This window comes from Oncorhynchus tshawytscha, linkage group LG07, assembly GCF_018296145.1.
Source record: "Oncorhynchus tshawytscha isolate Ot180627B linkage group LG07, Otsh_v2.0, whole genome shotgun sequence".
In the NCBI taxonomy this organism is placed as follows: Eukaryota; Metazoa; Chordata; class Actinopteri; order Salmoniformes; family Salmonidae; genus Oncorhynchus; species Oncorhynchus tshawytscha.
This window is the reverse complement of record NC_056435.1, coordinates 14323032-14344411: the sequence shown is the minus strand read 5'-3', so window position 1 is coordinate 14344411 and position 21380 is coordinate 14323032. Positions and strand designations below refer to the sequence as shown.

General features: G+C 42.4%; 1 protein-coding gene across 4 annotated transcripts in view; it reads left to right on the top strand.

Annotated features, from left to right (window-relative positions):
- Positions 1 to 21380, top strand: part of LOC112254023 (neural cell adhesion molecule 2) — a 394574-nt gene that overhangs the window by 273758 nt on the left and 99436 nt on the right. For 3 of the 4 annotated variants that reach the window (XM_024426231.2, XM_024426232.2, XM_024426230.2), the window contains exon 2: positions 4069 to 4143. In XM_024426231.2, coding sequence (XP_024281999.1) covers positions 4069 to 4143 — 75 coding nt within the window. Of the gene's footprint in view, positions 1 to 4068; positions 4144 to 9047; positions 9105 to 21380 lie in introns of those variants that run through there. The other variant, XM_042324149.1, reaches the window with a different exon arrangement.

Genomic DNA, 21380 nt, shown 5'->3' with positions numbered 1-21380 from the left:
TAGGTTTACCGTAGGGGACATGAGTCTTACTAGTGTTGAGTAATGTGCTGTTAAAAGTGTTGCAGGTCTTTTATTTATTTTTACTTAAACTTTATTTTATTACATAAAGGTCTACTTACTCTGATGGCGTCTTGACCCAGTTTATGCCCTCATTTGCAATGCAAACCATGGCGGCTGTCAAGTTCTGACCTTAGTTCCTTTATTATGTCTTTGTATTAGTTTGGTCAGGGCGTGAGTTGGGGTGGGTAGTCTATGTTCTTTTTTCTATGTTGTATTTCTGTGTTTGGCCTGGCGTGGTTCTCAATCAGAGGCAGCTGTCGATCGCTGTCTCTGATTGAGAATCATACTTAGGTAGCCTGTTTTCCCCATTTTGGTTGTGGGTGATTTATTTTCTGTGTCTGTGTTTTCCACACGGAACTGGTTCGTTTTCATTTTGTGTCGTGGTCAGTTGTAATTAAAAAATATGACAAACACTTACCACACTGCGTATTGGTCCGATCCTTCTTACTCTTCCTCAGAAGAGGAGGACGAAAACCGTTACAGCGGCAGTGTGTGTTGGGTCATTGCCTGCATTTGGAGAAGAAAAATATACATTTAGCCTAACAGTCAACATTAGGTGCAATACTATGAAATATACATGTAAATAGGCCTACACATATCAACATCCTACCTTGAAAGAAATTATATGGTCCCAGAAACACCTCTCTGACGTAGGGTCCTGCATATCTCTTGATGATTTCTTCCTCAAAGATATCTCGAGCCATTAATACCTGAAAAAGGAGGCAACAGTGAAATATTGTCGAACACATAGCAGTCCATGAGGTGTAGGATGTAATATTAGATGTACCTTTTCCTTTGTAAATAACTATACTTCCCATCAAAAATCAAATATTGGCCTGGTCCCTGGCGAGAAATTACTTCAAGCATCATGCAACCGCAAAATGTCGGGTAAAACATATACTGCACAGTATTTCTTCATCAACATATTTATGCTTTCATTTATAAAATCATGATGAAAATACTCTTTCAAAATGCAGATGTTTATTTCGACTATCAGCAGGACAACAGACTCTTGCCGAGTTGAGGGAGTTTAAATATATTAATAGATCCATAATGAATTACTATGGGGGGAAAAAAGCTATATATACAGTGCCTTGCAAAAATACTCACCCTGTTACAACCTGTAATTTTAAATGGATTTTTGGGGGGATTTCATGTAATGGACATACACAAAGTAGTCAAAATTGACGAGGTGAAATGAAAAAAAGTAACTTTGCTATGAAGCCCCTGAATAAGATATGGTGCAATCAATTACATTCAGAAGTCACATAATTAGTTAGATTGCACACAGGTGGAATTTTACTTAAGTGTCACATGATCTGTCACATGACCTCAGTATATATACACCTGTCCTGAAAGGCCCCAGAGTCTGCCATGCCACTAAAGAAGGGGCACCACCAAGCAAGCGGCACCATGAAGACCAAGGAGTTCTCCAAACAGGTCAGGGACAAAGTTGTGGAGAAGTACTGATCAGGGTTGGGTTATAAAAAAATATCAGAAACTTTGAACATCCCACGGAGCACCATTTAAATCCATTAAGAAATGAAAAGAATATTGCAACACAACAAACCTGCCAAGAGAGGGTCGCCCACCAAAACTCACGGACCAGGCAAGGAGGGCATTCATCACAAAGAGACCACAAAGAGACCAAAGATAACCCTGAAGGTGCTGCAAAACTCCAATCTCCGCTGTGGAGCATCTATCCATAGGACCACTTTAGGCTGTACACTCCACAGAGCTGGGCTTTACGGAAGAGTGGCCAGAAAAAAATAAGCAAACATGTTTGGTGTTTGCCACAAAACATGTGGGAGACTCTCCAAACATATAGAAGAAGGTACTCTGGTCAGATGAGACTAACATTGAGCTTTTTGGACATCAAGGAAAATGCTATGTCTGGCGCAAACCCAACACTTCTCATCACCCAGAGAACACCGTGGGAATGTTTTTATCGCAGGGACTGGGAAATTGGTCAGAATTGAAGGAATGATGGATGGTGCTAAATACAGGGAAATTCTTCCAGAGATTTGAGACTGGGATGGAGGTTCACCTTTCAGCAGGACAATGACCCTAACCCTACTGCTAAAGCAACACTTGAGTGGTTAATGAGACGTCTTGGAATGGCCTAGAAAAATCCCATACCTCAATCCAATTGAGAATCTGTGGTATGACTTAAGAACCCATCCAACTTGAAGGAGCTGGAGCAGTTATTCCTTGAAGAATGGGGGGGGGAAATCCCAGTGGCTAAATGTGCCAAGCTTATAGAGGCATACCCCAAAATACTTGCAGCTGTAATTGATGCAAAGGGTGACTCGTTATGCACTCTTAAGATGTTTGTTTCACAATAAAATAAGATTTTGCATCTTCAGTGGTAGTCATGTTGTGTAAATCAAATGATACAAACAAATATATTTTAATTCCAGGGTGTAAGGCAAAGAAAATAGGAAACATGCCAAGGGGGGTGAATACTTTCGTAAGCCACAATTGTTACGGTTTTCTTCCGTCGAAAGAGTCGGACCAAAATGCAGCGTGGTTGATAATATACATCTTTAATGAAGATGAAATACGAACAATACAAAACAACAAACAGAACGTGAAAACCTATACAGCCTATCTGGTGAATACAAAAACACTGAGACAGGAACAATCACCCACAAAACACTCAAAGAATGTGGCTGCCTAAATATGGTTCCCAATCAGAGACAACGAGAATCACCTGCCTCTGATTGAGAACCGCCTCAGGCAACCATAGACTTTGCTAGAACACCCCACTAAGCCACAATCCCAAAACCTACGAAAAACCCCCATACATAAACACACCACAAAATAAACCCATGTCACACCCTGGCCTGGCCAAAATAAATAAAGAAAACACAAAATACTAAGACCAGGACGTGACAACTAATATATATATATATGTGTGTGTGTGTGTGTGTGTGTGTGTGTGTGTGTGTGTGTGTGTGTATATACAGTGCCTTGTGAAAGTATTCGGCCCCCTTGAACTTTGCGACCTTTTGCCACATTTCAGGCTTCAAACATAAAGATATAAAACTGTATTTTTTTGTGAAGAATCAACAACAAGTGGGACACAATCATGAAGTGGAACGACATTTATCGGATATTTCAAACTCTTTTAACAAATCAAAAACTGAAAAATTGGGCGTGCAAAATTATTCAGTCCCCTTAAGTTAATACTTTGTAGCGCCACCTTTTGCTGCGATTACAGCTGTAAGTCGCTTGGGGTATGTCTCTATCAGTTTTGCACATCGAGAGACTGAAATTTTTTAAATTATAAAAAAATATATAAAATGTCTTGCAAAGCCTTTCCATAAGTACACTTAAGTTTCTTCAACTGCCTTCTGACTGTGATTAGAGCGAAGTTGATGTTGTGCGGGGATGCCAGCAGATTCCAGATTGCCTTTGCTGATCGCTCGTCATCTTCAACCATCAGTGAGTCGATGGCTTGAATTAGTATCACTGGAAATGGAATCCCACGGTAGATGATGTGTTTTTGGTTGATGGCCATTATTAAAAATAGTCAAATGCATTTGTGAATTCAATCGCTTAATTGTTTCATTATTTAAGGCTCCTTTCTCTTCTCTGTGCTGGAGTTCTTTTAAGAATAAAGTAGGCCAATGAAGGCAACAAATTGTTGCCTACTGAAACACCCAAAGTCATCCAATTGTTATAATAGGATTTGAAGCAATAGCTTACCCGTGTGTTCTCAACTATTTCAGCACCGTTTTGCACTGCTCTGAGACAAGCATGGGGACTGGTCTCGATAAATCAATGTTTAGGATTGTTTTGCTCTTCATTCGCAGTCACTTAGTAGCCTACTCCCGACCGGTCAGGTTGTAACAGCGCCAACTTTTGAAAGCCAGTCACCGCTTCCCTCCCACCCCCCATGTCAACAAAACGTTTGTCTTTTCTCTTTCTTATTATCCTATTTTCTCTTTGAGTTTTCATATGTGTATATGCTTATCTTTTTTCTCTTTCTCTCTCTCCTCACAGCTGTTCTGCAGGTGTCCATATCCTTGAACAAGGTGGAGCTAAGTGTGGGAGAGTCCAAGTTCTTCAAATGCACAGGTAAGATGGCTGTGGTGAACAGAACATGCTTGTTTGGGTGTTATATCGAATGTAAATGTGGATATGCCATCCTGGATGCAGGGTGAGATGGGCGATAGGTTGGATGGAGGTGGATGGAACTGTTGTTTGGGTGACATGGTTGCCTCCCATCCCACACATAACCATCCCTCCCAACCAATGGTTTCAACCCTCTCCCCAATCCTCCAGCCTTCACCCAACCCCTTGCCCATCCCACCCTGTTGCAGATCCTGCCCTATCCACCCCTGTTTGGGGGGGGTCTATGTGCCACGGGCCCCAAGCCAAGTGCCTGCAGCTCTATAGAGGAGTAGTGTGGGCTGGCAGCGCTTTGGTTCACAGTTACACCCCTGTTGTGTCCCTGTTTTCTCCTGCTAGCACAGAGCAGCATGGAGCTAACAGCAGAGGGACAGGGAGGAAAGGGGCAGGGAGAAGGAATGGCTGATGGTTTTGAGGGTGGTTGGGGGAGTGAGGGGTGGGGTGGGGATGGTGAGGAGAGCTTATAGACAGAGAGAATAGGGACATAGGGCGGTGGGTGGAGGGAGATAGGGGTGAGGAGAGGGGCAGGGAGAAAGATGGAGTGAGAAGGGTGGGGAAGAGAAACATGGTAAGGAGAGAAGAGCATAGGAACAGGAAGGTGTGGGGCAGGGAGAAGGATGGTATGAGAAAGGTGTTGGGAAGAAAGGCAAGGGGAGAAGGATGGGGTGGAAGTGGGGGATAAATGGGGAGGATCAGAGAAGAGGGATGGGAGAGAGAGATGGGTGGGTTGGAGAATGGGGAGAAAGGGTGAGGAGAAAATAGATGCGCGCACACACAGACACACAGTCTACAATAACTAACCATGTGGGGACACATTTTCAATCCCATCCAAAATCCTATTTTCCCTAACATTAACCTTAAAACAAACACACGCGCACACACACACACACACACACACACACACACACACACACACACACACACACACACACACACACACACACACACACACACAGTCTTCTATAACTAACCTTGCGGGAACCCACAATTCAGCCCCAATATCCTATTTTCCCTAACCTATCCCTAAAGCTAATTATAACCCGGACACTAATTATAAATCTTAACCTTAACCCCCTAGAATTTGACCTTGTGGGGACTAACATAATGTCCCCAGTTGGTCAAAACATTTCTGTTTACTATTCTTGTCAGGACCTCTGGTCCCCACAAGTATAGTTAAGCACATTCAGCAAACTGCACGGTTTATTTGCTTGCAATTCTTCACTATTAAAAATAGTAGTATAGAGTTCTGTCAGTGTTTAATCAGATGTCATTGCTAAGCGGTGCCTCTCAGTGCTCCACTCTGGCTTGAGTTCCACTTTAACCACATGACATGTCAAAATAGGTTTTACTTCAGGTGAATACCTCTCCCAGAGACATACAAATAGAACAACCCCCGTGTCGTGTTTTACCAGTGTCCCAGACTTCAGACAATCCCTGCACCTCATGTTAGTGTTACAGATCCTTCTGCAGACAATATAGAGGATGCTGGAGAATGGAAGCTCTACAGCATATCCCTCCTCCACTGGCCTCAATGACTGAGGATCAATTTGCCAGTGGGTGCAGTGACCTCTCAGTTCTCCTTTCACAGCCAAGGCAGTTCATACATACACACACCTGCATGGATACAGTGTACAAGCATACATAAACAAGCACGCACTCACACATACAGCGTAAGAGCGAGAAGGGGTTTGTTAGGCAGAGAGAGAGTGCGAGAAAGAGAACCACTGAAGGAGTAGTAATTGTCTCATGTTTGTTGACTCTTTGGATGACTCCCAGTGTCCTGAAGTATTCTCTGAGGGTTTGTGCATGTACAGTGCCTTGCGAAAGTATTCGGCCCCCTTGAACTTTGCGACCTTTTGCCACATTTCAGGATTCAAACATAAAGATATAAAACTGTATTTATTTGTGAAGAATCAACAACAAGTGGGACACAATCATGAAGTGGAACGACATTTATTGGATATTTCAAACTTTTTTAACAAATCAAAAACTGAAAAATTGGGCGTGCAGAATTATTCAGCCCCCTTAAATTAATACTTTGTAGCGCCACCTTTTGCTGCGATTACAGCTGTAAGTCGCTTGCGGTATGTCTCTATCAGTTATGCACATCGAGAGACTGACATTTTTTCCCATTCCTCCTTGCAAAACAGCTTGAGCTCAGTGAGGTTGGATGGAGAGCATTTGTGAACAGCAGTTTTCAGTTCTTTCCACAGATTCTCGATTGGATTCAGGTCTGGACTTTGACTTGGCCATTCTAACACCTGGATATGTTTATTTTTGAACCATTCCATTGTAGATTTTGCTTTATGTTTTGGATCATTGTCTTGTTGGAAGACAAATCTCCGTCCCAGTCTCAGGTCTTTTGCAGACTCCATCAGGTTTTCTTCCAGAATGGTCCCGTATTTGGCTCCATCCATCTTCCCATCAATTTTAACCATCTTCCCTGTCCCTGCTGAAGAAAAGCAGGCCCAAACCATGATGCTGCCACCACCATGTTTGACAGTGGGGATGGTGTGTTCAGGGTGATGAGCTGTGTTGCTTTTACGCCAAACATAACGTTTTGCATTGTTGCCAAAAAGTTCAATTTTGGTTTCATCTGACCAGAGCACCTTCTTACACATGTTTGGTGTGTCTCCCAGGTGGCTTGTGGCAAACTTTAAACAACACTTTTTATGGATATCTTTAAGAAATGGCTTTCTTCTTGCCACTCTTCCATAAAGGCCAGATTTGTGCAATATATGACTGATTGTTGTCCTATGGACAGAGTCTCCCACCTCAGCTGTAGATCTCTGCAGTTCATCCAGAGTGATCATGGGCCTCTTGGCTGCATCTCTGATCAGTCTTCTCCTTGTATGAGCTGAAAGTTTAGAGGGACGGCCAGGTCTTGGTAGATTTGCAGTGGTCTGATACTCCTTCCATTTCAATATTATCGCTTGCACAGTGCTCCTTGGGATGTTTAAAGCTTGGGAAATCTTTTTGTATCCAAATCCAGCTTTAAACTTCTTCACAACAGTATCTCAGACCTGCCTGGTGTGTTCCTTGTTCTTCATGATGCTCTCTGCGCTTTTAACGGACCTCTGAGACTATCACAGTGCAGGTGCATTTATACAGAGACTTGATTACACACAGGTGGATTGTATTTATCATCATTAGTCATTTAGGTCAACATTGGATCATTCAGAGATCCTCACTGAACTTCTGGAGAGAGTTTGCTGCACTGAAAGTAAAGGGGCTGAATAATTTTGCATGGCCAATTTTTCAGTTTTGGATTTGTTAAAAAAGTGTGAAATATCCAATAAATGTCGTTCCACTTCATGATTGTGTCCCACTTGTTGTTGATTCTTCACAAAAAAATACAGTTTTATATCTTTATGTTTGAAGCCTGAAATGTGGCAAAAGGTCGCAAAGTTCAAGGGGGCCGAATACTTTCGCAAGGCACTGTATCTGTGTGCTTGCGTGTGTGTCACTAGAGGGGAGGACGGCTCATAATAATGGCTGGAACAGAACGAACGTAGAAACCAATTTTTTGATATATTTTATATCATTCCACTAATTCCGCTCTAACCATTACCATAAGCCCGTCCTCCCCAATTAAGATGCCACCAACCGTGTGCGGAGTGGTCCCTAAACATGTGCCCCGCTGACACCCAGACACTGAGGCATTCTGGGAAAAACCTCAGAAGACTCCACTGTGTCACCAACCGTGAAAGGGCAGGAACAGTTCTCTAATGGTCTAATCATATCAAAGACATATATTGTTTATGTGAGGATAGAAAGATGATAGAGATATATAGTAAGTATGTATGGGATATGCTCTATGGTTACTGATTTATAGATATTTTCTTAAACAAAAATATGGGTGCATATAAGCACACATGTACACACACAGGGACACACACATCTACACAAAAACACAAATAATCAAAGTAATCTAATTATATCTAATGAAAAATTGCAATTAACCAACTCGGTGCATTTGGACTGCATATATACCTTCATGCTTTCACAAAGGATGTAATACTGTAATATAATAGAGTATTACTGGGATCCTAAGCTGCCCTCTATTTCACCCTTAAACTCATTTGTCCATGCCTTATGAGAGAGAGAGAGCGAGAACATGTCACTGATTGTAAATGGTTTTCCTAGAGTTCCCCCTGTCTCTCTCCACTAAACATGTTCATTACTGAGCCTCAACATCACCTCAGGTCTGCCACCTCTCTCACACACACACACACACACACACACACACAGTCCCACTACTATACATATTCTTTCTCGTCACACACACACACACTTTTTCTCGTTTCTGCTACACCACAGGAGGTTGGTGGCACCTTAATTGGGGAGGACGGGCTTATGGTAATGGCTAGAGCGGAATCAGTGGAATGGTATCAAATACATCAAACCCATGGTTTCCGTGTGTTTGATGCCATTCCATTTGCGCCGTTCCGGACATTACTATGAGCCGTCCTCCACTTACAGTGCCTTGCAAAAGTATTCAACTCCCTTGGTGTTTTTCCTATTCTGTTGGATAACAACCTGCAATTTAAAAACATTTTTTGGGGGGATTTCATGTAATGGACGTATACAAAATAGTCCAAATTGGTGAAGTGAAATGAAAAAAATAACAAAATAAATGTAAAAAACAGAAAAGTGGTGCATGCATATGAATTCACCCCCTTTGCTATGAATTCCCTAAATAAGATCTGGTGCAACCAATTACCTTCAGAAGTCACATAATTAGTTAAGTAAAGTCCACCTGTGTGCAATCTAAGTGTCATATGATCTGTCACATGATCTCAGTATATATAAACCTGTTCTGAAAGGCCCCAGAGTCTGCCACACCACAAAGCAAGGAGCAACACCAAGCAAGCGACACCATGAAGACCGAGGAGCTCTCCAAACAGGTCAGGAACAAAGTAGTGGGTTGGGTTATAAAAAAATATCTGAAACGTTGAACATCCCACAGAGCACCATTTAATCAATTATTAAAAAATGTAAAGAATATGCACCACAACAAACTTGCCAAGAGAGGGCCGCCCACCAAAAATCACGGACCAGGCAAGGAGGGCATTAATCAGAGAGGCAACAAAGAGACCAAAGATAACCCTGAAGGTGCTGCAAAGCTCCACAGCGGAGATTGGAGTATCTCTCCATAGGACCACTTTAAGCCTACACTCCACAGAGCTGGGCTTTACAGAAGAGTGGCCAGAAAAAAAGCCATTGCTTAAAGAAAACCTTCAAACACGTTTGGTGTTCGCCAAAAGGCATATGGAAGAAGGTACTCTGGTCAGATGAGACTAAAATTGAGCTGTTTGGCTGTCAAGGAAAACGCTATGTCTGGTGCAAACCCATCACCTCTCATCAGCCAGCCCGAGAACACCATCCCCACAGTGAAGCATGGTGGTGGCAGCATCATGCTGTGGGGATGTTATTCATCGGCAGGGACTGGGAAACTGGTCAGAATTGAAGGAATGATGGATGGCGCTAAATACAGGGAAATTATTGAGGGAAACCTGTTTCTGTCTTCCAGAGATTTGAGACTGGGACGGAGGTTCACCTTCCAGTAGGACAATGACCCTAAGCATACTGCTAAAGCAACACTTGAGTGGTTTAAAGAGAAACATTTAAATGTCTTGGAATGGCCTAGTCAAATCCCAGACCTCAATCCAATTGAGAATCTGTGGTATGATCTGTGGTGACTAGTTATACACGCTCAAGTTTTCTGTATTTTTGTTTAAAAAAATTCACAATTAAAAATGCTTTGCATCTTCAAAGTGGTAGGCATGTTGTGTTAATCAAATGATACAAGCCCCCCCCCCCCGCCCCAAAAGCTATTTTTTAATTCCAGGTTGTAAGGCAACAAAATAGGAAAAATGCCAGGGGGGTGAATACTTTCGCAAGCCACTGTAGCACCCTCCACTGTGCAACACATACTATATGCCACTACACACACATCTCCCGACTCGCCTGGCCTCTCCCAGTAAAGCTGAATCAATTACAGTCAAGACGTGTGTGTTTGCGTGTGCGTGCGTGCCTATGTGTGTGACGAGTAGGTGTCTAATTTTAGTACCCACCCATCAAGGGGTACATCCACACAATAATACACATCTCAAGGGAGTGCAATAGCCACTTCATTTCAGCCTTACTATATTGGTTCCTCTACCCTGCAGAGAAGCATTTAACTGTAATCATAAACAGTACCATAACAGTGGCACGCCTTTGAGATATGTGCCTATTCTGTTTATCCTTGTCTGCATACAGTACGTATTTGATCATTTAAAATCTATTTGAAAATGCATTAAAGAAAGTTTGGTATTAGATTAATGCTAAAATAAACCTGCAATATGTAACTTTTTGGGAGGTTTTAGGCTCAAAAGCTCTAAATTGCTAGTGGTCATCCAACATGACACAACAGTAACAGTATTGTGCAATACTTTATTCTAACATTAATCTAGCCTGCCTGAGAGCCGGTGTGTTCATTAGCTGAGCATAATCAGCTAATGAGCACACCGGCTCTCAGGCAGTCTTGATTAATGTTAGGAGGCAGTGCCACAGCTCTAACGTGTAGCGGTATGATGGCTAGCTAGTTGAGCTCATGTTCACACTTTCCTAGCGGAGCTAGTTAGCTGACAGACATGGTTGATTCGAGGGGCAAATGACCTGACCCAGCAACAGCTAACGTAAACTCACTCACTTTTGTACATCGCCTTGGTCCATACAATTGACCTTATTTTTGCTCCCAAAAAATGTAATTCTTCCAGATCAACTGTAATATCAATACCAATGTAAAGCACAATTTCTCCCCTTTCCAACAAAATTATTGACGAGACCTTCATGATGCCCATCTCTTCATAATTCAAGAAGGCAATGAGCTCCGTCGGGTCTTTATAAAAATGTCGGGTGGGGAGCGAAGGCTACGAAGTGATCTTGAAAAGGGGAAATATGTTGAGTGAAAGTTTTTTTTTCACCCTATTTGTCCAACAAATCATCTTTAAAATGTAAATAAAACAGAGTTTATGTAATGTCATCACATACCTGCTTGAAGGTTTGTGTCGAATTTGAGGGCTGCGCTAACATTAGCCTCACAAGTGAACAACAGCTGTTCCGGCTTTTGAGTGTCATGATGGCTCGCAGTAATGATGTTCAAAAAAATGCAATTGGCACCCAAGTCATGAAATATTTGTTTAATATTAGCAATAATTATATTAATTTAGACAAATCATGAATAATGAAGTTGTCTTACAAGTGTATGTGGTTAAGCATGATTTTAATCTGCGAGAGAATGGCTACCCCTGGTGGAAAGAGGCTGTACGGCACAAAATGAGTTGCAAATGCGCGGTGTACGTTACGTAGTGACACGTCACGATGTAACGTACAGCGTCAGAGGGGTCAGTTTTTTAAATATTTTCTCCAATACTCTTAGTCCATTACCATGTCAATCAACGCTGATTCTAAACGTAGTTCACACCCCGGATTTTGATGCCAACACAGTCACTACAGTCCCATTCGTTTTCATTGCAGCCTCATTTGAATGTCGCGGTTACGCACATTTGTACGGAATGGGGTGAGTTTGTTACAGATATAGGATCTTAATTTGATCTTCCTGTTGCAGGAGAAATGCTAAATTTGCAGTGTATTCAAGGTTTAAAAAAGGCTTCTGAAATTTTAATTTACACTTTGAAATTTCAGGGTTAATTATCCCTTATGAAAAATAATCCACATAATAATTCACATTTCTTGTTGCTGCAGGATTATTATCCTGCTGTAGCGAACTGGCTCAAATTAAGATATGTACTCGAAGACAAAGAACCAGAACTTTAGAAAGCAGACGGGTGAAAAGGGTAAGCGATAGAGCCCGGGCCAAGACGAGAGTAAACCTCAGATCCGCGTTCACACAGTGGAGAAAACTAAGAGTTGAAGGGATTCAAAACCGACCAGAGTTGGCATTTTCTCTGCTGAAAAGGTAAGCTAGATAATATATCTTAATAGATATGGTGAAATAAGGTGAAATGACGGTTTAGTCGTAACAACCTGGCTAAATTGTGTGTATAGATAACGTTACTTGACCTTTGTTATATTTCAGATGTCTGTGCTCCTAAAGCCAGGCTGATAGTGGCTAGCTAGCTACTTCAAACACTACTCTACCTGCACAGAACAGACATGATAATAAAGCCCAGTTCAGATACATAAGATGAGGAAGGACGCAGCGGGTTGTTGGATCTGAAAGGTCTACTTTTAGATCGTCTCATGTCGTCGGCTGGAGTTTCCAAGATTCTGCATGTAGCTTGCGAAGAGGCGGACACATTTAGCTAATCAAATAACTAACATTCTGTGTTTTGCCAAGCAGCTAACAAGGCTCGCCAAGTCGAATTCGAACTAGCTATTTTGCTGCACATAGCTAGCCTAGCATGCTGATATATATCTGACAAGTCAATGTACCCTTTTTCTGGTGCATGTGTGCATGACACTTGTTTTCTACAATACCCTGCTACAGCACATGGCCACTTTGTTTAAAAGTTTCCATCAAATCATTGGAAGAGTTACCTTTTAAACGGCGCCAACTGAATCCCCTTTCTTCAGTCAGCTGTTGTACAACATTCAAAAACTGGATAGTATGTCTTGTCTCATGTCGGCTTTTGGATCTGAACTGGGCTTCATTACTTGATGTCAAAGCTTTAAACCTGAAATAATATGTTTCAGTCATGAAAGGAATAAATCGACATCAACTCCAGCCCCATCATTGTCGAGTATTGGAGCAGAATTTAGGCATCAATGTAGCTATGCTGTTTAGGAAAATTAACTACCTAGGATTTGCTTTGAGTATTGATTACATAGGTACTATCCCAATATTAGCCTACTGCACAGTGTAATGAACACGAGGGAGACAGAGAGCTGGTTTCAAGCGCAGGGCGCAGCAGGTGTTTCATGTAAAGGACCACAGGAGGAGGTCGGTAGATGGGTCCAGGGGCAGGCTGCAGGTCATACACAGGGCTCCAAAAGGGTAACAGTACAGGCAGGGAAAAGGCTAGTAACGTTGTCCGGGAGATCAGGCAATAGGTGAGTAACAGGAAATCCAGTTGGCTAAGGTACAGGCAGGGAATAAGCAAAAGGCATCGTTAGTGAGGCAGGCAAAAACTATCATACACGGGAGGAGTACATTACTGGAAACACAGGGCTCCAAAGAGAAGTGTGTCAAAAACAAACAATACCTCACAATGATTGGGTGCGAAGAACTGTACTAAATAGTGTGTGATAATGACATACAGGTGTGTGAAAGGGTGATCAGAATTTGGGTGATTGGTATCTGGAGAGTGAGCTGCGTTCAGGGGGATATACTTTGTGTGTGAAAGTGTGGGCTGGAAAGTGAGCTGCGTTCAGGGGATCTACGTGTATGAGAGTGTGAGTTGGAAGCAGACGTTACACACACAGATTACTGCTATTCCCCATTTGAGCTGTGTGGTTGAGATGTAGACAAACCTAGCCCAAAAGATACATGTATTTAGTGTATAAAACTGTAAAATGAAATTAATTTTGAATGATTGGAAACATTAGTTCTTCATTCTGCCAAATGACCTTCTTATCCAATAGTGAAAAAAATACTCCCTTCATCCTAAACTATGTATTTACCCTGGAAATCTAAGACTGATGGTCAAAGGCAATTCTGCCATTGCAGAATGTCAAATGGTATAATCGTAATCCAGATTAGGATTGATGGGGCGTGTTTGATTTGTTGTCTATCCAGGTCAGGGATTGTCAACTCCAGTCCCCTGGGGTCGTAGTGCTGTCATACTTTTCCCCCATTCCAAGCAAACACAGCTGATTAAACTAATTGCATTCTAAAATGAAGATAATGATTTGTTGATTATTGGAGTCAGGTGTGTACCCCGGGGCCGAGGCAAAAAATGTGACACTAATCAGGCCCCTGAGGACTGGAGTAGGCCAACCCTTATCTCAGTCTAGATCTGAGCTGTAATCCTTCTAGAATCACATGTATGTTTTGTTTATTCCATGTGTAACTGTGTTGTTTGTGTCGCACTGCTTTGCTTTATCTTGGCCAGGTCGCAGTTGTCAATGAGAACTTGTTCTCAACTGGCCTACCTGGATAAATAAAGGGGAAAGATTTGTACGACGTAAAACCCCCAAAATGACAATTTATTAGATATAGTACATGTTATTGATGTTATATTTTCAACATACACTGAGTATACAAAACATTAAGAACACCTGCTCTTTCTATGACAGACTGAACAGGTGAATCCAGGTGAAAGCTATGACCCTTTAATGACGTCACTTGTTAAATCCACTTCAAATCAGTGTGAATGAAGGGGAGGGGACAGGTTAAAGAATGATTTTCAAGCCTTGAGAGATGATGCCCTTCAGAGGGTGAATGGTCAAGAAGAAAGGTTTGAGTGCCTTTGAACGCGGTGCCAGGTGCACCGGTTGGTGTCAAGAACTGCAACACTGCAGAGTTTCATGTTCAACAGTTTCCCATATGTATCAAGAACGGTCCACTACCACCCAAAGGACATCCAGCCAACTTGAAACAACTGTGGGAAGCATGGAGTCAACATGGGCCAGCATCACAGTGGAACGCTGGACACCTTGTCGAGTCCATTACCCAATCGAATTGAGGCTGTTAAGAGGGCAAAGGGGGGGGGGTGCGCAACTCAATATTAGGAAGGAATGTTAGGAAGGTGTCCTTAATGTTTTGTGCACTCAGTATGTTAACACGACAGTTAAGCACAGATAGTAATGTAATTCTATGGAGAAAAAAAAACACTCACTAAATATAATATCTTTCAGCTAAAAGAGGCTGCAATATTAAGTCTCAACGTTGAATGGTCTAGGCATTGAAAACTGAAAAGGATTACATCGACAGTACCAGTCAAAAGTTTGGACAAGGGTTTTTCTTTCTTTTTACTATTTTCTACGTTGTAGAATAATAGTGAAGACAAAAACTATGAAATAACACATGAAATCATTTGGTAACCAAAAAAGTGTTAAACAAATCAAACTACACTGCTCAAAAAAATAAAGGGAACACTAAAATAATACATCCTAGATCTGAATGAATGAAATATTCTTATTAAATACTTTTTTCTTTACATAGTTGAATGTGCTGACAACAAAATCACGCAAAAATGATCAACCCATGGAGGTCTGGATTTGGAGTCACTCAAAATTAAAGCGGAAAACCACACTACAGGCTGATCCAACTTTGATGTAGGCAAAATGTCAAAATGAGGCTCAGTAGTGTGTGTGGCCTCTGTGCCTGTATGACCTCCCTACAACACCTGGGCATGCTCCTGATGAGGTGGCGGATGGTCTCCTGAGGGATCTCCTCCCAGACCTGGACTAAAGCATCCGCCAACTCCTGGACAGTCTGTGGTGCAACGTGGCGTTGGTGGATGGAGCGAGACATGATGTCCCAGATGTGCTCAATTGGATTCAGGTCTGGGGAACGGGCGGGCCAGTCCATAGCATCAACGCCTTCCTCTTGCAGGAACTGCTGACACACTCCAGCCACATGAGGTCTAGCATTGTCTTGCATTAGGAGCCCAGGCCCAACCTCACCAGCATATGGTCTCACAAGGGGTCTGAGGATCTCATCTTGGTACTTAATGGCAGTCAGGCTACCTCTGGCGAGCACATGGAGGACTGTGCGGGCCCCCAAAGAAATGCCACCCCACCCCATGACTGACCCACTGCCAAACCGGTCATGCTGGAGGATGTTGCAGGCAGCAGAATGTTCTCCACGGCATCTCCAGACTGTCACGTCTGTCATATGTGCTCAGTGTGAACCTTTCATCTGTGAAGAGCACAGGGCGAATTTGCCAATCTTGGTGTTCTCTGGCAAATGCCAAACGTCCTGCACGGTGTTGGGCTGTAAGCACAACTCCCACCTGTGGACGTTGGGCCCTCATAACACCCTCATGGAGTCTGTTTCTGACCGTTTGAGCAGACACATGTACATTTGTTGCCTGCTGGAGGTCATTTTGCAGGGCTCTGGAAGTGCTCCTCCTGCTCCTCCTTGCACAAAGGCGGAGGTAGCGGTCCTGCTGCTGGGTTGTTGCCCTCCTACGGCCTCCTCCACGTCTCCTGATGTACTGGCCTGTCTCCTGGTAGCGCCTCCAGACAGATTTCCACTGGTCTAATGTCCATTGCTCGTCTTTCTTGTCCCAAGCAAGTCTCTAATTATTATTGGTGTCCTTTAGTAGTGGTTTCTTTGCAGCAGTCTGACCATGAAGGCCTGATTTCACGCAGTCTCCTCTGAACAGTTGATGTTGAGATGTGTCTGTTACTTGAACTCTGTGAAGCATTTATTTGGGCTGCAATCTGAGGTGCAGTTAACTCTAATGAATTTATCCTCTGCAGCAGAGGTAACTCTGGGTCTTCTTTTCCTGTGGCGGTCCTCATGAGAGACAGTTTCATCATAGCACTTGATGGTTTTTGCGTCTGCACTCATTTGAGCTGTTCTTGAGATATTATGGACATGGTATTTTTCCAAATAGGGTTATCTTCTGTATACCACCCATACCTTGTAACAACACAACTGATTGTGATGTAAAAAAATAAATCCAGGTAGACGGGGAAGCGGCCAACTCCACCAACTCACCCGTTTCTTCAAAGGACAGCTCTTGCAATTTGCCTGTTTAGCCGTCTAGCCATGACTCCTTGACATTGCTAACGTGAGTATTTGTTATTACAATCTAAAAATGAGAATTATAGCCGGTGTATAACAATATTATTATTACTTTTTCTGAACACATTGTTACTTAAATGAAATAGAGTTGTCTTCAATCTGGTCTCAAATTTCCAGACTTTGGTTGTCACTAGTTACCACAGCCACAATATGGGCTATACTGGCTAATACAGCCACAAAGTCTCAGGGTGGATGTTGAAGCGCCAAATCTAGAAAAAATATTGCCAGAGGGGGTGTCCATAAACACTTGTACAGACATAGTTACACAATGAAGCTTTAATGTTTACTGTTAGATGGCAATTTAAATATTGATATCTTGATAGTTGTATGTAATTCACTAATATATAAAAAGTTATGCCACTTCGCAGGTCAGTGAATACGTATGAATATATATTGCCAGATGAGGCTATGTGTATGGAAATGGTAGCTCATGAGTTTTGACATATTTACATAGAAAATAAGGGAAAACATTGTCACATCTGACCCACTGTCAGAAATAGTTGTTGTTGTACTGATATCCTCATCCTTACACGCCTTTCCTTTTTGCTATATGTGATATCACACTACACACACAAGCACTATATACAGTCGTGGCCAAACGTTTTGAGAATGACACTAATATTAATTTTCACAAAGTCTGCTGTCTCAGTTTGAATGATGGCAATTTGCATATACTCCAGAATGTTATGAAGAGTGATTAGATGAATTGCAATTAATTGCAAAGTCCCTCTTTGCCATGCAAAATGAACTGAATCACACAAAAAAACATTTCCACTGCAATTCAGCCCTGCCACAAAAGGACCAGCTGACATGTCAGTGATTCTCTCTTTAACACAGGTGTGAGTGTTGACGAGGACAAGGCTGGAGATCACTCTGTCATGCTGGTTGAGTTCAAATAACAGACTGGAAGCTTCAAAGGGAGGGTGGTGCTTGGAATCATTGTTCTTCCTCTGTCAAACAATGGTTACCTGCAAGGAAACACGTGCCGTCATCATTGCTTTGTACAAAAAGGGCTTCACAGGCAAGGATATTGCTGCCAGTAAGATTGCACCTAAATCAACCATTTATCGGATTATCAAGAACTTCAAGGAGAGCGGTTCAATTGTTGTGAAGAAGGCTTAAGGGCGCCCAAGAAAGTCCAGCAAGCGCCAGGGCCATCTCCTAAAGTTGATTCGGCTGCGGGATCGGGGCACCACCAGTACATAACTTGCTCAGGAATGGCAGCATGCAGGTGTGAATGCATCTGCATGCACAGTGAGGCAAAGACTTTTGGAGGATGGCATGGTGTCAACAAGGGCAGCAAAGAAGCCACTTCTATTGAGGAAAAACATCAGGGACAGACTGATATTCTGCAAAAGGTAGAGGGATTGGACTGCTGAGGACTGGGGCAAAGTAATTTTCTCTGAATCCCCTTTCCGATTGTTTGGGGCATCCGGAAAAAAGCTTGTCCGGAGAAGAAAAGGTGAGCGCTACCATCAGTCCTGTGTCATACCAACAGTAAAGCATCCTGAGACCATTCATGTGTGGGGTTGCTTCTCAGCCAAGGGAGTGGGCTCACTCATAATTTTGACTAAGAACACAGCCATGAATAAAGAATGGTACCAACACATCCTCCAAGAGCAACTTCTCCCAACCATCCAGGAACAGTTTGGTGACGAATTATGCATTTTCCAGCATGATGGAGCACCTTGCCATAAGGCAAAAGTGATAATTAAGTGGCTCGGGGAACAAAACATAGATATTTTGGGTCCATGGCCAGGAAACTCCCCAGACCTTAATCCAATTGAGAATTTGTGGTCAATCCTCAAGAGACGGGTGGACAAACAAACAAACTCCAAGCATTGATTATGCAAGAATGGGCTGCCATCAGTCAGGATGTGGCCCAGAAGTTAATTGACAGCATGCCAGGGCAGATTGCAGAGGTCTTGAAAAAGAAGGATCAATACTGCAAATATTGACTCTTTGCATCAACTTCATGTAATTGTCAATTTTCAATAAAATAATTATACTTCAGTATTCCATAGCAACATCTGACAAAAATATCTAAAGACACTGAAGCAGCAAACTTTGGACATTAATATGTGTTATTCTCAAAACATTTGGCCTCGACTGTATACAAAAGTATGTGGACACACGTTAAAATTAGTGGATTTGGATATTTCAGCCATACCTGTTGCTAACAGGTGTATAAAATCAAGCACACCGCCATGCAATCTCCTTGACAAACATTGGCAGTAGAATGACCTTACTGAAGAGCTTAGTGACTTTCAACGTGGCACCCTCATAGGATGCCACCTTCGCAACAAGTCAGTTCATAAAAATGTTCCCCTGCTAGAGCTGCCGCGGTCAACTGTAAGTCGAATTAAACCAAATTGAATCAAATGTTACTAGTCACATGCACCGACTACAACAAGTTTAGACTTTACCGTGAAATGCTTCCTTACAAGCCCTTATCCAACAGTGCTGTTCAAGAATAAGAAAATATTTACCAAGTAGACTAAAATAAAAAGTAATAATAAAAAGTAACACAATAAGAATAAGAATAACAAGGCTATATACAGGAGCAAACGGTACCGAGTCAGTGTGCGGGGTACAGGGTACTTAAGGTAATCTGTACATGTACAGTTGAAGTCGGGAGTTTACATACACTTAGGTTGGAGTCGTTAACTCGTTTTTCAACCACTCCACAAATGTCTTGTTTTAACAAACTATAGTTTTGGCATGTCGGTTAGGACATCTACTTTGTGCATGACGCAAGTCATTTTTCCAACAATTGTTTACAGACAGATTATTTAATTTATAATTCACTGTATAACAATTCCAGTTGGTCAGAAGTTTACATACAATAAGTTGACTATGCCTTTTAAACAGCTTGGAAAATTCCAGAAAATTATGTCATGGCTTTAGAAGCTTCTGATAGGCTAATTGACATCATTTGAGTCAATTGGAGGTGTACCTGTGGATGTATTTCAAGGCCTTCCTTCAAACTCAGTGCCTCTTTGCTTGACATCATGGGAAAATCAAAACCTCCAAGTTTGGTTCATCCTTGGGAGCAATTTCCAATTTCCAAATGCCTGAAGGTGCCATGTTCATCTGTACAAACAATAGTTCGCAAGTATTAACACCATGGGACCACGCAGCCGTCATACTGCTCAGGAAGGAGACTCGTTCTGTCTCTTAGAGATGAACGTACTTTGGTGCAAAAAGTGCAAATCAATACCCAACAACAGCAAAGGACATTGTGAAGACGCTTGAGGAAACGGGTACAAAAGTATCTATATCCACAGTAAAATGAGTCCTATATCGACACAACCTGAAAGGCCGCTCAGTAAGAAAGAAGCCACTGCTCCAAAACCGCCATAAAAAAGCCAGGCTATGGTTTGCAACTGTACATGGGGACGAAGATCGTACTATTTGGAGAAATGTCCTCTAGTCTGATGAAACAAGAATGGAACTGTTTGACCAAAATGACCATCGTTATGTTTGAATGAAACATGGGGAGGCTTCCAAGCCAAAGAACAGCATTCCAACCGTGAAGCACAGGGGTGGCAGCATCATGTTGTGGGGGTGCTTTGCTGGCGGAAGGACTGGTGCACTTCACAAAATAGATGTCATCATGAGGTAGGAAAATGATGTGGATATATTGAAGCAACATCTCAAGACATCAGTTAAAGCTTGGTCGCAATGGGTCTTCCAAATTGACAATGACACCAAGCATACTTCCAAAATTGTGGCAAAATGACTTAAGGACAAGTCAAGGTATTGGAGTGTCCATCACAAAGCCCTGACCTCAATCCTATAGAACATTTGTGGGCAGAACTGAAAAAGTGTGTGTGAGCAAGGCTGCTTACAACTCAGTTGCTCACACACCAGCTCTGTCAGGAGGAATGGGCCAAAATTCACCCTCTGACGAATCACAAAACAGGCAAAGTGTCAATACAGGACTAAGATTGAATTGTACTACACTGGCTCCGATGCTGATTGGATGTGGCAAGGCTTCCAAATTATTACAGACTACAAAGGGAAGCACAGCTGCATGCTGCCCAGTGACACGAGCCTACAAGACGAGCTGAATTACTTATGCTCTCTTCTAGGCAAGTAACACTGGAGCATGCATGAGAGCATCAGCTGTTCCGCATTACGGTGTGACCACGCTCTCTAGCTTATGTGAGTAAGACCTTGAAACAGATCAACATTCACAAGGCTGCATGGCCAGACAGATTGCCAGGACGTGCACCCTGAGCATGCATTGCCCAACTGGCAAGTGTCTTCACTGACGTTTTCAACCTCTCCCTGTCTGAGTCTGTAATACCAACATGTTTCAAGCAGACCACCATAGTCCTTGTGCCCAAGAACAGTAAGGTAACCTGCCTAAATGACTACCAACCCATAGCACTCACATCTGTAACATGAAGTGCTTTGAAAGGCTGGTCATGGATCACATCAACACCATTATTCCAGAAACCCTAGACCCACA